The sequence below is a fragment of the Candida dubliniensis genome, chromosome 1, assembly GCF_000026945.1.
Source record: "Candida dubliniensis CD36 chromosome 1, complete sequence".
In the NCBI taxonomy this organism is placed as follows: Eukaryota; Fungi; Ascomycota; class Pichiomycetes; order Serinales; family Debaryomycetaceae; genus Candida; species Candida dubliniensis.
The window spans coordinates 845,013-864,232 of record NC_012860.1 but is presented as its reverse complement, the minus strand read 5'-3'; the positions used below and the strand labels follow the sequence as shown (position 1 = coordinate 864,232).

General features: G+C 26.8%; 9 protein-coding genes and 1 pseudogene across 9 annotated transcripts, besides 2 other annotated features; 4 read left to right on the top strand and 6 right to left on the bottom strand. All coding sequences in view use genetic code 12, as the record gives it.

Moving 5' to 3' along the window:
- Positions 1-16: 16 nt before the first annotated feature.
- CD36_03710 (hypothetical protein, Candida conserved) lies at positions 17-934 on the bottom strand (the record flags this gene model as incomplete). Its single annotated transcript, XM_002416997.1, has 1 exon — positions 17-934. The coding sequence occupies one exon, from the start codon at positions 932-934 to the stop codon at positions 17-19; it is 918 nt and encodes a 305-aa protein (XP_002417042.1).
- A 605-nt stretch (positions 935-1,539) lies between these two features.
- CD36_03700 (19-kda spindle pole component protein, putative) lies at positions 1,540-2,118 on the bottom strand (the record flags this gene model as incomplete). The annotated part of the gene is made up of 1 exon (XM_002416996.1): positions 1,540-2,118. One exon carries the CDS (start codon positions 2,116-2,118, stop codon positions 1,540-1,542), a length of 579 nt encoding a protein of 192 aa, XP_002417041.1.
- Positions 2,119-3,487: 1,369 nt separating this feature from the next.
- Positions 3,488-6,028, top strand: CD36_03690 (pheromone-factor arrest protein, putative; the record flags this gene model as incomplete). The annotated part of the gene is made up of 1 exon (XM_002416995.1): positions 3,488-6,028. One exon carries the CDS (start codon positions 3,488-3,490, stop codon positions 6,026-6,028), a length of 2,541 nt encoding a protein of 846 aa, XP_002417040.1.
- A 343-nt stretch (positions 6,029-6,371) lies between these two features.
- On the top strand, positions 6,372-7,118 carry CD36_03680 (conserved hypothetical protein; the record flags this gene model as incomplete). The annotated part of the gene is made up of 1 exon (XM_002416994.1): positions 6,372-7,118. The coding sequence occupies one exon, from the start codon at positions 6,372-6,374 to the stop codon at positions 7,116-7,118; it is 747 nt and encodes a 248-aa protein (XP_002417039.1).
- Positions 7,119-7,397: 279 nt separating this feature from the next.
- Positions 7,398-7,910, bottom strand: CD36_03670 (conserved hypothetical protein; the record flags this gene model as incomplete). Its single annotated transcript, XM_002416993.1, has 1 exon — positions 7,398-7,910. One exon carries the CDS (start codon positions 7,908-7,910, stop codon positions 7,398-7,400), a length of 513 nt encoding a protein of 170 aa, XP_002417038.1.
- A 308-nt stretch (positions 7,911-8,218) lies between these two features.
- On the bottom strand, positions 8,219-9,721 carry CD36_03660 (conserved hypothetical protein; the record flags this gene model as incomplete). The annotated part of the gene is made up of 1 exon (XM_002416992.1): positions 8,219-9,721. The coding sequence occupies one exon, from the start codon at positions 9,719-9,721 to the stop codon at positions 8,219-8,221; it is 1,503 nt and encodes a 500-aa protein (XP_002417037.1).
- Positions 9,722-10,206: 485 nt separating this feature from the next.
- CD36_03650 (Rasprotein acyltransferase subunit, putative) lies at positions 10,207-11,385 on the top strand (the record flags this gene model as incomplete). The annotated part of the gene is made up of 1 exon (XM_002416991.1): positions 10,207-11,385. One exon carries the CDS (start codon positions 10,207-10,209, stop codon positions 11,383-11,385), a length of 1,179 nt encoding a protein of 392 aa, XP_002417036.1.
- An 812-nt stretch (positions 11,386-12,197) lies between these two features.
- On the top strand, positions 12,198-14,282 carry CD36_03640 (conserved hypothetical protein; the record flags this gene model as incomplete). Its single annotated transcript, XM_002416990.1, has 1 exon — positions 12,198-14,282. One exon carries the CDS (start codon positions 12,198-12,200, stop codon positions 14,280-14,282), a length of 2,085 nt encoding a protein of 694 aa, XP_002417035.1.
- Positions 14,283-14,445: 163 nt separating this feature from the next.
- CD36_03630 (conserved hypothetical protein) lies at positions 14,446-15,009 on the bottom strand (the record flags this gene model as incomplete). Its single annotated transcript, XM_002416989.1, has 1 exon — positions 14,446-15,009. One exon carries the CDS (start codon positions 15,007-15,009, stop codon positions 14,446-14,448), a length of 564 nt encoding a protein of 187 aa, XP_002417034.1.
- Positions 15,010-15,838: 829 nt separating this feature from the next.
- Positions 15,839-16,842, bottom strand: CD36_03620 (annotated as a pseudogene).
- Positions 15,839-16,842: a sequence feature (frameshift; stop codons).
- Positions 16,843-17,242: 400 nt separating this feature from the next.
- Positions 17,243-17,711: a mobile genetic element.
- Positions 17,712-19,220: the final 1,509 nt, after the last annotated feature.

Sequence of the window (19,220 nt, the reverse complement as noted above, 5' to 3'; positions counted from 1 at the left end):
TAAATGTTTTAAAAATTTATATAGTTCCTCTAACTAAATATATTATATCACCAGTTTTAAAAACAGTTGATTTTAAAGATGTAATTATCAATTTTGGTTCTCCATCAACATCATCTTTACCATTATTTTCTAATTTAAAAATATTTAATTTCTCCAGTGATTCATTAGTAATATTATTATTATTTTGAATATGTAAATTATCAGCAATTGAATCAAGTGATCTTCCAACAACCCAATTTTTCGATATAAATATCGGTTTTTTATCTTTATCAATTGATATTGATAAATCAGGATTTTTCACATAAATACACCAAATATATATTCTATCATTAATTTTAATTTTATTATCACCTTTAGCATTTTTTTTTAAATTAGCAATATCAATAAATTTATTATTATTATTAGAAGTTGATTTACCAAATAATTTTGAAATTGAATTCAATCCATTGACACTGTTTTTGTTCTTGTTCATCTTTTGAGTGGTTAAGAATTTTTGAAATTTCTTAAATGCATTAGATCCAATAGCCACATCTCCAACTCTGAATTGAGTTTCTTTAATAGTAGTTGGTCGTTTTGGATTAATTGAATTCAATTTCGCTTCTAATTTCCGTTTATCAGCTTCTCGATCTGGGAATAAACTTTTGGAAGAAATACTAGTATTATTATAATTATTATTACCCGATTCAGGACTAGATGATCTAGATGATGAATGATGTTGATTGAAAAATTTATCTTTACCAATACATTGATGTTGTTCAATAGTTCGATGTTGAGAACAAAATGTTTTTTCACAAAATTCACATATAAAAGGTAAAAAATCTAATTGATTACAATATTGACAATTTTTCCCAATATTTATTAATCCTTGTTCATCTTGATTTGGTTGTTGAGATTTATCAATAAATAAATTAGTTACACCAGACGATGATGACATATTGTGTGAAAAAGAAAAAAAAAAAGGAAAATTTAATAATTACTATGATTTAAAGGAACAAAGTTTATAAGGAATTCAAACTGATATTTATAGTAATTCTTTATTGAATAGTTTGATTTATAATCAAAATCAAATTAAGTAGGTTATGTGTATTATGTGGATATTAGGACGATGGCGGTGGCAAAAAGAATAATGTTTCTAAAGAACTGCAAAAACAAAAAACAAAAAACAAAAAACAAAAAACTCGCCTGACATAAAATTGTCGATTTCTTTCATTCGGAATTTTTAACTTAAATTAAATAATAACACAGAGTCACGTGATACTATATACCTTTTTTTTTTTTTTTTCATTCTATCAATCTTTCTATGAAGATGTAACCTACCTAACAATATTCACACATTCTTTGTAAAACGGGGTAGGCATTTTACTTACTTGATTTCATCTTAATACAGGTCTTTAACATTACATTAAAGGGAGGGTAAGTTTATATTCCAAAAAGATCAACTTTAAATACATATATTAATAACTTTCTCAACCCTTCCCTCTTCTTTTGCCAGTAATCATATCCACAGTTATAACCCCCGCCCCTACCCCTGTCAGAAGTTTAACTTAATCGATTTAAAGAATATTGTAATCGAGTTTTTTTATCTCTTAAAAATCGTAATTGATGAAGTTTATTAGCATCATAACCATTTTTATGTCTATTGATTAATAAATTATCAATATCCACATCACTTAATCCACTACTATTAAAATTCTTCCTTCCCCTTACTCTTCCTCCTCCTCCTTCTTCATCATCATCATCACCATCATGATCATTTCCATTACTTTTTCTTTGATAATTTTTCAATCGAACATTAATTAATTTTAATTTATTAGTTAAAGTAGTTTTATTAGTTTGTAATCTAATTAATTCATCTTCTAATTTATTTAATTGTTGATTTAATTGAGGTGTAATATTTCTTGTAAAATTTGATTTAGCATCATTTAAATCTAATTCAGGAATTAAATCAAATACTTTATTGGTGGATAATATTTTAATTAATCTAGTACTATCTTGTAATGTTTCATCTAATAGTTTATTTGATTGTTGTAATATTTTGATTGATTGACGTAATGAATCAGTACAATTGTCTAAATTATTAAATCTTTGATTCTGCTGTGGTAGTTCTTGTTGTGCCATATTGGCTGTATGTATGTATATATATGCGTAGAGTGAATTTCTTAACGGTGAAGAATATGCTTAACTAAAACATATAGAATTAATCTGATGTTGTATGGTTTGTTTTGATTTTGATTTTGATTTTGGTGTTGTTTTTTTTTTTTCTCTCTTCTTTCTTCCTTCTTCGTAAATCAAACACAAAGTCTTTCCAATATGAGACAACAAGTTCAACTAGTATTTATCAATGCTTTAAAAACTTCAAACACAAGAAAAAAGATTTTACCTATTTAATAAAAGTGAATTACCAAGAATTCAACTTGGAATTGAGTAATCTGTTAAATTCTTTACTAGAAAGATGGGCCTTGACACTGAATAAAGAAAAAAAAAATGAAATATAAATAAGTAATTCTACAGTAATTACATCCTTAACAAATTTACGGTATTGAGTGATAAGCCCATAGGTCATCATATTAAGTAAAAGCTTCACGTAGCCTGTTGTTGTTAATAGATGGGAAGTATAAGGAAAGAAGAAGAAGAAGAAGAAGAAAAATTGTTAATTGGTAGCGCCCCATCTTTCCCTTTTGACGACGACAAGAGCAAGAAAGAAATCAACAACAACAACACACGCGTGAGAGAGAGACATTTTTGTTCACACTTTCTTTCCCCCTTATGATTTCCTGTATATTAATACTTGTGTCACATGTCGTCTAATGTCGTTTGTTCATAACTTCAAACACAGCACATTGACACACACACACACTCACTCACTCAACACTTACACATACTTACTTCTAACAATACACAATACAATACGATACAACCCTTGCTAGTATTTAATTACTTACTTAGTTACTTACTAACTAACCACATCAGAAGTTTGACAGATACATACACTAGTACTAGCACTAATATTGAACAAGAAAACAAGAGATCAATAACTCACCTATTTCAATTTTTTAGTGTTGAATTTATATTTTATATTCTTGTTGCTTTAAATCTTTGATTTCTTTGATTCTAATTTCAATAAATTTACTTCAACCACCACCACCACCACCACCCCATCCTACACATCTTTCAATTATACTTTGTTTGTGGAAAAAGAATTTAATTTCTAATTTGGATTTAAATTTCTCTCTTTTTCCCGATCCATTCAAACATTGATACAATCAAATTTTTTACAACAAAGAAGAAATTACAAAAAAAAAAAAAAAAAAGAATCACCAATCCTAATCCTAATCCTAATCTAATATAATCCCGTTTAACGGTGAAAAAGAAATAAGAATTAAGGCTCGACTCAAGAATCCTTTTGATATTAATCAAAGTAACTAGTTTAGCACCCCCTCCTCCTCCTCCTCTCCCTTTGTTCACTGGAAAATATAATACCAATCAAATGACAGATATCCCTATAGCTCTTGATAATTCCCAATTACTTAATAACAATAATAATCTTAATCCATCAAATCATCACAACCACAATCATCATCACCATCATCTTCTGAAACAAAATTCACTGCTGACAATACAAAAATCTTCTTCTTCTTCTTCGGAACAACAACAGCCATTTCCTAATTTAGAAACAAAGAAAAATGGAATGATCTACATCAAGAATTCACAAAGTTTAAGGAATGGAACAAAAGTATCTAATAAATTACCTCGATCTACTAGTAATAGTAGTAGTAATATTGGATTAAATTCTACCACTTCAAACACCAATGTTGATGTCAAATCATCTACAGCAGCATTAGGTAGAAAACGATCAAATTCACAATCACAAGTGGTATCTATTCCTGCAAAACCAAAATTTACCACAGCTTCAATGTCCCGTGATCCATCAAAAGGAGGGTCTCTGCTGCTACAGTCACTGACGTCAAGAAGTGGCAACAGTGGCCACAGTGGCAGTAATGGTTCTTCATCAATAAACCCTCACAAACGTAATCAAATTCAATATTATGTTACCCTTGTACCATTAAATGATACATTTATTAAAAAACACCTCCCGGTGGCAACATATCCTGAAACAACAAAATTGGGTAGACCAACTGGTACTAAACATAAACCTGATGTAACTAATGGATATTTTGATTCTCGAGTATTGAGTAGAAATCATGCTCAAATTTATATTGATCCTAAAAATGGCAAATTAATGATACAAGATTTAGGTTCATCTAATGGAACTTATTTAAATGAAGTTAGATTATCACAAGATCCTACAGAAATTAAAGTTGGAGATATGATTTGTCTTGGATTTAATGTACAAGCTGAATCTACTCATAAACAAATAAGTTTAAGAATTGAAAATTTGAATGTTATATCTACTCAATTGGAAACTAATAATAATGGGAATTTTTTCATTAATGGGAATGAACAATTGGATACACCTGAATTTAAACGATTATCATTTATTGAAGATATTGCTCGACAAGTTGAAAAAATTGAATTTGATAAAGATGATTCTATGATATCAAAAGAATCTCATGAAATTCAAAATAATTTAACATTTGATAATGCTTTATTTTCTGATATTAATCCCAATATAGAGGACAATTTATTGGGACTTTATTCAATGATGAATTCAGGTATTTATAATAATTCTCAAATCACTAGTACAACAACATTAGAGAATATAATCAATGTATTAGTACTTAATTTATCTCGAATTAAACAACAAAATTCATCATTAAATAGTTTATCGACATTTTTGGAAAATTATTATTATAATATAAATCAATTAAATCAAGATTATTTGGATCAACAATTTCAAAAAAAATTACTGAAAATCGAACAAGAATTAATTAAAGAACAAACTAATCATCAAAAATCAAAAGATCGATTTAAAAATTTGGAATTAGAATCAAATAAAAAATTGGATTTACTTAATAGAAAATTTAAATCTATGGAAAGAGATCGAGATAATTTAAAAAATTCTTTAAATGAATTGAAATTAAAATATGAAAATTTGGAAAATGATAATAATTTAAGTAAAGAAACAATTGAAATTTTAAATCGAGAGAAATTAGATTTACAAGAAGCACTTGATGAAATGACACGTCAACAACAACAACAACAAGAGAAAGAGAAAGAGAAAGAGAAAGAGAAAGAAAGGGAAGTACTTAAATTGAATGGGAATAAATCAAAAGAACTTTTAAATGATGAACTGGTTGTTAGTGAAGCTATTAATGGATTCATTAAAGATTTATCTCGAACTCCATCAGTTCGTGATAATATGAAGAATTTAGAATCTTCTGGAACAATAAATAGAGATACCATTAAATTAACCCCACCAGTATCAGACAATGAAGAAGATAATGAAGAAGATGATGATAATGATGATGAAGAAGAAGGTGTGATTAGTTTACCAAGTTCTCCTAGTTTATTACAACGTAATGGTTCTAAACTTAAACATACTCAAAAGAAGAAAGGCAGCAATGGTGATAATGATGACCATCATGATATTGAATCAATAGATTCTTTTTCTCATTCACAACAACATTATGATAAGTCTTCTATTAGTCCAATTATATCAGATTTTGAATCTATTGTTGCTACCAATTCCATGATTATAAATTCTCCAGAAAAGCAACAACAAGAAGTTGAACCATTTCCAAAAGTTGAAAATCAAAGTTGTAATGGACTGCCAATAAAGAAATCATCAATCCAATCAAACGAAAACTTTCAAGATAATAATAATAATAATAATAATAATAATAATAATAATTGTAATCAAGGGAAATGTCATAATTTATTTAATAAAATATTTCTGAATCAACAACAACAACAACAAATGGGGAATAAGAAGAAGAAGAATAATAATAGTAATACACAAAAAACAATAGAAGCTTTTAATGAAATTGATAAACAAAAATTACAAACAGTTGTAATAGCTATGTCAGCTATGATTATAGGATATTATTTACAAAGATTAACTAACTAAACAACTAAAGAGCAAATTATTGATATCAACCTTCTGGTTAAGGTTATTTAAAGGGTTTAAGAAATAGAAATAGAAATAGGATTAATTATAGTAACAGTTATATATATATATATACATACAATTAATCAATCAATCTTGATGTAGTAGCTGGTAAATCTAACTTCTGGTGTATTAATTGGGGATCCGATTTTTTTACTGTCTCATGGCGTGCTCTGGTTTTTTCTTCTCTGTCCTAATTTTTCTGAGAATCGTTTTATACAAACTCGTTGCAACAACACCAAAAATCAACCACTAATAACCACCAACACATTATCATCAATCCAATTCCATTCCTTCTTAGACCATGTCATTAACGATAGAAGATATACCAAAAATCTTACTAGATACCAATAAATATAATTATTTATCAGAATTATTGACATTAGATCAATCATTATCATATAATGAATTAACCATTCATCAACAACAATTATTTAATACATTAGAATTATTTACATTTGGTAATTATCAACAATATTTAAAGTATAAAGATAAATATATTGAATTAGATGGATCTTTATTAAATAAATTATTGGAATTAACTCTAATAACCATTAATTTTGAAAATATTAATCAAACTATAAATTATCAAGATATTAAAGATATTTATGGTATAGATATAATCAATAACAACAACAACAACAACCATCATCATCACCATGAGAAATTGATTTCATTAATAATTAAATTAAATTTTCAAAAAATTATCAATATAAAAATCAATGATATTGAAAATAAATTAATTATTAATAGAGGAATTGAAAAACATTTGCTACGAGATATTTATAATAGTAATAAAATTAATTATAAATTGAAAATATTGAATGAATTAAATGATATTAATATTAGATCTGTTAATATTGCTAAAAATTATTTACGAAATTGGATTAATGAAAAATTAATCCCATTGAAAAATGAATTTGAAAAAAAATTATTAGTTGAAAGTAACGAATCTATTGAAAAGAATGAACCTAATAATAGTAATACTAGTAATAGTAGTAGTAGTGATATGAAAAGTACAAGGAAAAGAAAAGTTTCAGATAATGTTTAAAGTATAAAAAAAAAAAAAAAGGTTTTGGATTACCTTCATTGATTTGAAAACTTATATCAGAGAAGAATTAAAATTAAAATTCCTTTTATATATATATATATATCAATTTATATTTATTATCAATAAATAAAATAAAAAAAAAAAACAATGAAAGTCTAACATATCATAAAGTATCAACTTCTTCTTCGTTTTTTTTTTTTTCATTCATGCGTTAATTCACTCTTGTTCTGTTTCATTTCATTGCTCTTTCTACTATCACTTCTTTACTTTCTCCTTTATTTATGCTTTCCAAAGTTTTGAAATAATATTAGAAACCCCACCTTCTTTAGTTTCAATTTGATAAATCCCATAACCAGCAATACCAGTACCAAAAGTCAATAAATACATGGCATAATTATGTAAAGATCCATAAACTCTTTTAGGAATATAATCTATAATACAACTTTGGAATCCAGTATAACAATGAAATAATAATAATGCTGACATTGATGAATCAAGTAAAGTTGAAGCACCACCACCAGCAATAAATGGTGATAAAACTAATGGTAACATACCAATAGCAACAATTCTTTCACTAGTCCAATGTAATGAACCTTCTAATTTATGTGGTGGTGGTGGAACATACGCATCATTAACAGTACCAACAATATAACCTGGTGGTTGAGGAATGGTTTTAATTCCTCTAATGTTGGTTAATAATAATGGTCTAATGATATTATTAGAACTAGAAGAAATTAATGATGATTTAAATAATGTGGTGGTTAAACCAATACGTGAATAAGCTGAAATCATCTTTGTTATGTATTTTCCCTTTATATGGTTTCCTAGTCTATAGAAAGTAGGTGGATGATGAAAGTGTGGTGGTGGTGGTGGTGAGGTTGTGTGTTGAAGTTTGAAGTTTTTTCTCTTTAGTAATTAGTTTGTTAGTTAGTTAGTTAGTGTGGGAGGATTAGTTTCAATTTCAACTTGATTGGTTGATACTTATATACAGGAAACACACTACTACGCACTACACACACAAAATATATTAACCGATCTTGGCCGAACTGACTTCTTCTTCTTCTTCTTCTTCCGATAACTTCCCGGGATCAATTACAAGTCTATTTGGCAAGGGGATAAAACCATTGATTTCTATTTTCATCATCTTCATCTTCAAATTCATCTAATTCTTTAACTCTTGATCTTGGTTCAAATCTATCTCTTAATCCTTTTTCTACTAATCCAATTGGTGTACGTAAATAAATAGTTTTACTAATTCTTTTCATGACTCTTTCATACCAAGGAATATCAAATCGTTTACGAATTTCATATATGGAAACATCATGTTTTAATTGTTGACATCGTTTAATATCATTTGATTTCCGTAAATTATTATACATAATTTCAAGATTATTTAAAACATTTAATAAAATAGGACCAAATTTAGGATCAGAATATCGATCATAATATAATTCTTGTAAAATTTGTTCTGATAAATTAATTGCTTTATCTTTATGACCTTTAACCCACATGATTTCACTAATATGAGCTTTTATAGTATTAATCATTCCAATTAAATTGGCTCGATCAACATTGAAAAGTGGATATGTGGCTTGATTAGCTTGATTAGATTCAATTTTCAGTCTAATTGTTTGTAATGATCTTAATTCAGATAAATAAATTTGTAATGATTGATTCAATAATTCCGGGTTGAATTTGTTTTTATTTGATTGTTGTTGAGATAATTTAGCTAAATTAGATGCTAAATCATTTAAACAATTAATTAATTCATCAGATATTTTAGAATTTTCCAATAAGATATAATTATTATCAATTTGCATAGATTTATTAGTTTCAGTCAACATTTCAATTGATCTTTGTAAAATAGATATCTTTTTCGTAATATCAGGAGTAATTTTGGCTAATACTCGACTACTACTAGATAATTTTTCAGCATCACCTAATTTGAAAAATATAAAATCATCATTAACAATTCTTGTCAACATTTTAATAGCAACATCTAATTCTCCTTTTGATAATAAACATTTACTATATCTTAAAATCATATCAATATAAAAATTAATAAATTTGATCGATTTATTATGAATTAAAAAATCAGTAGATAATATAGGGACATCATATCGATTATCAAATTTACTTTCATCAATTGTAGTATTCTCTGTTGTTCCTTCTAATTCTTGTTTGGCTAAATCAATTAATAATCTTCGATAATGTTTTGTGGCATGTCTTGGTGCTTCACATACATCATCTTTATTAATGGCCATAACAGCATTAATATGATCATCTAATGATAATTCAAAGGGAATATTTTGTCGTTGATTGGCATCACTATATAATAAATAACACAGACCAAAACAAACAATAAGTAATCCACAATAAACACCAGTTAATATTTGTAATGTGAATTTAACTGGACCTAAATTGGTTGTTTTCGTTGACATCAAATTCCGTGATTGAATTAATCTATGTGATATGATTTGTGTTGTTGTTGTTGTTGTTGTTGTAGGTTTTGTAATAAATGAAAAAGGTCTAGAAATAATTCCAGGCTTTAATGTTTGCAAAACATTACTAGACTTGTATAAGACTGGACGTATTCGAAACATGAGGTTAATAGGATTCAAATAGGTTGTTGATAAGGCTGTTGTATGAATTTGATAAATCAAAAATTTTTTTTTTTTTTTCCCAGCCTTCATATATATTTTCATTTGAGTAACAATCATTATTTTTCAATACAATTAGCCTTACTTTTATACTTTGATCCCCTTGTTCCAACTATATATTCTCATGGTATCACCATCTAGTCCTGAATCAAATGATGATGATTTAACTAATGCGGGCTCTACTATTACATCCGCCACTTCAACTTCAACAACAACTACTACTACATCTCCAACAAAATCATCATTTGATGATTATCAAACTGTCATCATCGATACGAATACCAATATCAAGAAGAATAACCCCATCACTATCACCACAATATGAAGAATCTACGGTAACAACTCCTACAACTACAACCATAACCACGACTCAACAGCAACAGCAACAACTACAATTACGAAAACTGTCATTATTACTGGCTTCAAAAATGGCACAAGATAAGACTGATAAACAAATGTCATTTATACATAGATTTATAACTAATTGGTTAATAATGGATCCTAATCTAATATCTCAATATACCAATACCAATAACCAATCAACAACTCAACAATTTAGAAATTATCAAATTGAAAATCAAGGACATCTGAATTTCATTTATTTTTTAGGTGGTCGATTACATACTATTAAAACTAAATATCCAATTAATTTAATCACTTTAAGTTTAATATTAATACCAGGGATATTATATATTATATTTGAATTATCATGGCAATGGAAGAATTTTTCACCAATTATAGTAATTATATTTTTATATATTTGGATAATTTCAATTTGTCAATTTTTCAAATTATCAACTGGTGATTCTGGGAAATTACCGAAAAACATTCATCTACCGAAAAAATTAATAATCAATAATGATAATGATAATGGGAATAGTTATAAAGTGATGGAACCACCTGATGAATATTTCAATACTGTAACATTACCCTATTGGAAAAAGAAGAATAATGACAAAGCAAAAACTTTTGATGCTTCTCATGGAATACAAGTGAAATATTGTAGTACTTGTCATATTTGGAGACCTTCAAGAACTAGTCATTGTAATACTTGTCAACAATGTATATTAAATCATGATCATCATTGTATTTTTTTAAATAATTGCATTGGTCAACGTAATTATAAATTTTTCCTTTGGTTTTTATTATATATGGTTATTGCTTGTTTATATTTATTAATCATTTCCATATTACAATTATGTCATTATAAATTTGTTTCACAACAACAACAACAACAACAACAACAACAACAGACCAAAATAACTAATTTCCATCAATCAATCAAAACACACCCAGTAAGTTTATTATTATTGATTTATTCATGTTTGGCAATTTGGTATCCAAGTTTATTATTAGCATTCCATATTTTTTTAACAAGTCAAAATATAACTACTAGAGAATATCTTAATTTTGTTTATAAAAAGAAACCAGATTTTACAGATTCTGGATTTGTTAATGTTTATAATACTCATTCAATTTGGAAGAATTTATATATTAATTGGTTAGGTAAATCAATTGGAGTTAGTTTAACTTTCCCAAGAGATGTTTATCAACAAGGGGATATAAGATTTGCCAATATTGAACCATTAGGTTCATTTAGCAATTAATAGGATAGTAATTGAAAAGTTATATTAAGATATTTAAAGTAATTAGTTATAACAACTATATATGGGAAAGAGTTTGCAATGTATTGTTTTTTTTTTTTTTTTTTGGCAACTTTCCAATCTTTAGCATTAAAATGACATACTAGGAGAAATCATTTAATATATAATACGAATACCTATCCAATTTTCATACTATGAAATGAATCAATAAACTATTCTTTAATTATCTTGACATATAATGTATATCAGGACTTTTCTTGTTAATCAAAATCCTAATACCAATGTCGGTGTTAACTCATATTCAATTATCTTTCAATTGTCAACTTCAGTACAACTTAAATAAGACCCACCTTCTAATAGTAGTAGATTTAAATTCAACTCTATTAATCGTCAAGCTGTTTAGATTAAAAAAGTATTGATGAGTAAATCACGTGACTGTGGTGTAGTAATAATTACAATACTCAATTTGGTAAGAGGCGCACGCTAAATTTTTTAAACTTCAATTGTGTATGCATTGAAAAGTATATACACACATACATATAAATATATCCTTATTATTATTACATATTTAAAGTTATTAACATTATTGACGAAAGAGATCCGTTACAAGTTATTTAGCAATCAACCAATCTAGTCACACTCATACTCATACCTATTTATTTATTTATTTATTAATCTTTCTAATTACAAAATTTTATAGACAAATTTCAAGTTCATATGGAATATATATGAGTCAACAATACCACTAAGAATTATCCATATTCATCATACCCACATATTTAACATAATAAAAAGGAGGGAAATAATATTCAAATATGCAACGACGAATAAGATTTCGACGACTGATTCAAGATTCTACTGATCAACAACAACAACAACAACAACAACGGATGGGAGTATCACGACGATCAACTCTGAATAGACTAAACTCCCCTACATCATTAACACCTACCACTACTACTACTACTTTTCCATCAAGTGTTGATCCTATTACTGTTATAAGAAGTAATACTAGAGGTTCTTTAGCCCCTAATACTAATAACCTTATCCGTGCTGATGATGATGATGGTGATGATGACAACACTATTTATGCAACAACAACAACAACGCAACCATTACATCGATCAAATACGACAACTTATACATCACATTTTGCTCGACCGAAAGTAACAACAATATTAAGTTTACCGCAAAAATTATTACGATGGATATATTCAATATCATTAATTTTAATCACTTTATTAGTATTATTATTAATTAGTGTTACTATTCTTGATGTTGTTATTCAAACATTAGATTCACCATCTGATCTGGCAATTAAAACATTTACGGTTTTAGGAGCTTGTGGATTTTTTATACTTATATCAATAATTATTTATTTTGTTCGACTTTATCAATTACGAGTTTCAATTAATAATATTCCAAATAAATCATTATATATCCCATTTGAAAATGATTTTGCTAATGATACAATTTTCCATTATATCGATGATAAATTAAAATATTGTCATGAAATTAAATTTAAAAGTGGTCCTTTACAAAATACTACTTGTATTATTAATCATCCTGGATTATCACCACCAGAATATATTATGAAAAGAAATTCTCAATGTTTAATAAATATGAATAAAAATTTATTTTCTCCATTGAAAAATAACCATAAAGAATCAATTAATCAAATCAATGAAAATGATAGTAATAATATCATTGGTGAAGGAACATTATTACCACCTAATATTCATTATGAAGATGTAATTCGAAGTTTTGGAGATAAATTTTATACTGGGAAAATATTTACTAATGATTCATTACCTATTGAATTATCAATTGAAGAAATTATTATTTATTTAACTAATCAATTTTTTGATTCAAATAAAAATTTTCAAAATAATCCTAATATTAATAAATTAATTTTATTATATGAAAAATTCCGATTTAGTAATGAATTAATAAATCAAAGAGAATTAATTGAATTTATGATTGAATTTGATAAATTTGGTCAAATGTGTCAAAATGATTATCAAATTAAATTACCAAGATCAATAAGTCATAGTCGTAATAATAGTACTAATAAATTAAGAAAATTAAGTAGATTAAGTGGCAAATTTAGTGGATTTGACTTATCTGATTATAGTAGTACAGCATTATTTGATGATGATGATGACGAGGTGGGAGCGGACTACAATCAAGAATATGATAGTGAATATGACGATGATGATGAAAGTTATGATGATGATGATGATGATGATGATGATGTTGATGACAATAGTTCTTCTAATAATCCATTTCAACATTATAAAGTTGAAAGTAAATATTTTGAAAAGGCAACAAATAGTGATGATGATGATAATAATAATAATGGTAACTTGGAAACTTCTTCTTCATTGAATATTACTCATAATAGAGGGTTACATCATCAAAGTAGTTTTAGTAGTTCCAAATCGGTGATTAGAAATAAGTTGGCATTAGGAAATCGTTCATTATTATTGAAAAATGATTCTCATGGTAGTAGTAGTACTACTACTACTAAAAGAAGCAAACAACAACAACAACAACAACACGATGTTATGGGGGAAGATAATTATGATGAAGAATATTATCAATTACTGAGAAGACAAAGTGGATATATCACTGATTCTGAAAATGAAGATTATGAATTGGATTCTATAAATAATAATAAAGATGAAGAAGAAGAAGAAGATGAAGAAGAAGAAGAAGAAGAAGATGATGATAATTATGATGATCAACAACAATTTTATCAATTTAGAACAGGACAAAGAATAGTACCGGAAATTACTATAAATCAAGAAATTAATCAACAACAAGAAAGAAGATCAAGTAATGATGATAGTATTAAACGTTTATCTCCTACAAGTAGCATTAAAAGGCATTTCAGTTAAAAGAGTAAAAAAAAAAAAAAGAATAAAATAATTATTTGTGAAATCTTTATTAATGGTAATAATAATTACAAGTATACATATATATATTCAATAACAGTAAAAAAACAGCATTAGTAGGTAAATAGATAAATAGGTAAATAGGTAAATAGGTATTTAATTTAATTTAATTTTGTCTAGGTTTTGTAATTCCATCATGAATAAAATAATATACAATTGTTCCATCATCATTAATAATAGCAATAATTATTCTTTTAGGTCGATAACCTATAATTGTTTTAATGATTTTAAACCAATGATTTATTTCTCCAACTGTTAATTTCAGTTGATCTTGATTTTGATTTTGATTTTGAAGTTGGGTTTGGGTTTGGGTTTGGGTTTGGTGATGAATTAATCGTCGAGGTATTATCCATTCTATGTCCGTTTCCAGTTGTAGTTGATTGATATTTTCTATTTTATCATCCTTATTGTCTATTTCAATTTGTTTGGGATTATTTAATGATTTAAGAATTGGAGTGGCTGGAGTAATATTAATATTATCACTAGGTATTAATGGTTCTGGAGGATACCCTGATAAAAATTCTAAATCATCATGTTTATAAACTGTAACATTATTCCAATAATTATAATGAATTAAATTCAATCGTACTTGATCAAGAATTGATGTTTCAAATGGTGATTGCTTTATTGTTGATGATGATGATGATGTTGTTGTTGTTTGTGATGTCATTCTTTCGTTTAATTTGAGGAAAAAAATTCGATGATTTAATTAATTGAGTTATATTGGTTGTTTATATATATATATATCATTAGTTATATCTAAATTACCAACAACAAGAATATCTTTAAAATATTTTATTATATGATTGATGATTTTGAATTCTAAACTGTGATAGGTTTTTTTTTTTTTTTTTTCTCAATCTCAATCTCAGTCTCATCATCATCATCATCATTATCTGTGAAGATACTTTTTTTTTTTTTTTACTTTTTTCAATATTCATTCCAAACCACAAAAGAAGAGTTTCATCACATATGATTCTACAATATTAATTTAAATTTTAATGTGTGTGTGTGTGTGTGTGCTGATTTTTGACATATTCACCAAAAAGAAACTAAATAAACTAAATGAAATTATATAAAAAAAGAAAGAAAGAAATAATTATAGAATTATAGAATTGAAATTGAAAAATAAAAATAAAAATAAAAATAAAAACCCATCAAGATCAAAAATTAACCAATAAAAAGAATATCCTTCTAAATATGATAATATAGATTATGTTGTTCTTCAACAAATAAATGAACCACTATAATCAAATAATAGTATCAAATCAAAAAATCAAAAAAATCAAGTCAATTGATAATAATATTTTTTTTTTTGCAATCATACCAATATATACCAAAATAAAGAAGAATAAAAAAAAACTGAAGAATTGAAAAATCAAAAATCAAATACCCAAATGAAGATGATGATGATGATTAATTATGCACACATTTTAACAATTTCATTTAATTTAGTTTCAATTTCAATTATTAACCATTAACCATTAACCATTAACCATTTAATAATCTGAATACTTGTTTCCGAATTTTTTCTTTTTATGTTCATCTTTATCTTTATCATTATCTTTATTTTCATTTTCATGTTCTTCTCTTTCATTAAATTCAGCCTTTTTTTTTTTTTTATCAGATTTCAAAATAATAAGTTCACTCCTCAGAACATTGTTCACCAATAGATTTATTATAAAGTTTATATAAACCTTTATCATCAACTTTATAATGCCAGAATTTGATTTCATGATTAAGAGCCAAATAATAATTACCTTCAATGTAAACAATAGAAAATCCTTCCTTTATGTAAGGCATCCTTTTTTTTTTTTTTTTTTGATGGGTTATCAAATTGGAATTGATGATTAGCAACAATTTCACCAATAGCATGTCTTTCATCTCTTAAAACACCATTTCTTAAAGTGATGGGCAAATCACAATTATCTTTATAAAGTTCACAGAATGGGTAATTACAACGTTCAACTTTTTTGCAATCATCATCACTATAGCCACCACGTTTGTAGTTTCTATAACCCTTCTTTTTTCTCTTGCAATCATCATCACAGTTATCATCATCATCATTGTTATGTTTATTTTCATTGAATCTATTTGGACGTCTGTGTTTTTTGCAATCATCATCATCATCATCACCATGACATTTATCATCATCATTATTGAATTCAAAAACATCATAACAATTTCTGCATTTAGAAGCATCATAAGTTTCTCTACAACCATGGAATAATTGATCATCATCTATTTCATAAACAATATCTAAATCAACATCACATTTATCTCCCCCCCCCCCCACCACTACCACCACTACCACCACCAATTTTTACCTTTATGTTTCAATTCTTTAACAGGCTAAACCAAATTTCCAATCAAAAGTATCGAAATCACATTCAAATCTTTTTTTTTTTTTTCACCTCTAGAAACACCTTCATCACGGGAAACATAACCAGCACTGACAATAGTCAAAAGTAGCTAAAGATAAAGTAGCAATTGAAAATTTCATAATGATTAATTAATTGATTGATTGATTAAGTAGTGATGAAAAGAAAAAAAAGAAAAAAAAACTGAATATTTGGAAGAACTTTCGATGTTTATTTATAGTTTTTATTTCAGTATGTGCTGTAATTGTTGTTATTGAGGGGAGAAGGGGGCGGGAGGCGGGAGAGCTGGTTTTATAGGTAAGTCATAGTAATTGATTTGTTATGTGGTTGGTGTGTATTGATGGTTGAACAACTAATAATAAGTATCACAGTATAAGAATTGGAGATTTCTTTGCCTTGGGCTGCTAAAAGAAAAAAAAAAATATTTGTTAGTAGCAATTAAGGTCGTGTGTAATGGGGCTAAAAATGTGTGTGTGTGTGTGTGTTCTTTTTTTTTTTTTTTTTTTTTGCGGCCAAGCTTTTTGTCGTGTAGTGGATAGTTATCTTTTAAATATGCTATATTTGGTACTATCACACGACAGAGAATCAGTTGAAAGAATAATTACGTTTGTTGGTAAATCGCTTATAAAAGAAGAAGAATTGTTATTAAAGAGAAAGTGTTGAATTAGTTAAAAAGGATTTAAGTGTGTGTGAATGTGTGAGTGAATAGAATAATTGGTACACATACGCACGATAAGGTTGAATTCTATTTAAGTAAAGAAAATCTAGAAAATTAATTATTTAGTTTAAAATGGACCTCATGCAAGTTTAGAATAGAGGTATCTCGAAGACTTATACTTAGTCACTGTGTCCATTATTACACATAAATCCAATAGCATTGATTTACTACTTTTTAGCCAACCACCAGAAACTACGTGAGTATTCACATTGTACGTGAATCAGTACCGTAAATATCATTGTCATTTAAATTAAATAGCGCTACATTGTGACACTTTTCCAATTAAAATTGATTTGGTAGGTGAATGGGTGGGTTGGTAAATGGGTAAGTGGGTGAGAGGTTGATTGGTTGGTTGGTTGATTGGTTGGTTGGTTGGTTGGTTGGTTGAGGATTTTAATGATTATTAGCAAACTGAGGTAATGGTGATTAAACACACAACCACACAACTATAAACACTTGCTTAATCAAGAACTAGAAAATTGGTGTGGTTCCATTGAAATAAAATTCACTCAAAAGCCTCTAAAATGACAATTCAATTGAAGTATAAAAATGTCAAAGAAAAAAAATAAAAGAAAAAAAAAAGAAAGAAGTACAATTAATGAAAAAATTTATATAATTTCAAATATTACTTATATTTAGGGAGGAATATAACCTTCACCTACCCCCACCACTTAAACACTTAAACACTATATATATATATATATTTAAGAAGATTTAGGGATGAGTGTTTTTTTTTTGGGGGTTATAATACATTTCAACCACCAAATTGTTATACATTAAAGTAATAAATTGTGCAACAAATTTATAATCCTTATTTACTTCCAAGGAATATTTGGGGGTGGGGGAAGGGGAGGAAGGTGGGGGGTATTCGTTGTATAATACAAGTAATTACATTTCTTTGAAGTTAATACAAATAGAAGAAATAGAAGAAATAGGTGTTGTTATACAAAGTGGGGGGGGGGGGAGGTTTAATAACAAAAATTTACAAATTTCATTAAATTGGATTGGGAAGTAGTAAAAGGGGGAAAGGAATTTCTTTTTCTTTACTTTTGGTTAAAAGACCTTTTATTATGTTTTTGCAATTGTATTCTTAATTTATGTTTCCAATTTTTTGTTTTTCAAGTTATAATATCTAATCTAAATCTAATCCAATCGATTCTAGACTTTATTTATCATTTTTGGTCTTGTTCAGTCTCAAACACTAATTAAACATAAACATAAATAATATAAAAATTTCCAACAATCAATACCGCAATTTAATCCATTTCAACAATATTGGGGGAGGAGGGGAGGGGGAGGGAAGGGGGGGCATTGTTAAGAAAATAATCATTACACAAATAGTTTATTAAAGAAGTAAAGAAGTGTAAACGTTTTTGGTATAGGTAAGTAGGTAAGTAGATAGGTAGGTGTTTATTTATTTATTTATTTATGTGTTTCAAAGATAAATTATATGTTTTGCTTTGTGTGTTTGATTATCTTTGAAAATATATAAGCAGTGATTCAATTCCTTTTATATTGATGATTCTAATTGGGTAATAAAATGAAATAAAATAAGATAAATAAGATAAACTAATTATAAAATATATATGAAGATTATCTTGGTTTTTTTTTTTTTTTTTGTTTTTAAGATAAATATGTAATATATGTAAAATTTAAAATAAATTTAAAACATTAATAATAATCTAAATTATTAGTTTATAATTATTAAATTTGTATTTAAATCTTTTTTTTTTTTTTGATAATTGAATAAGTTAAATAAGTTAAATAAGTTAAATAAGTTTC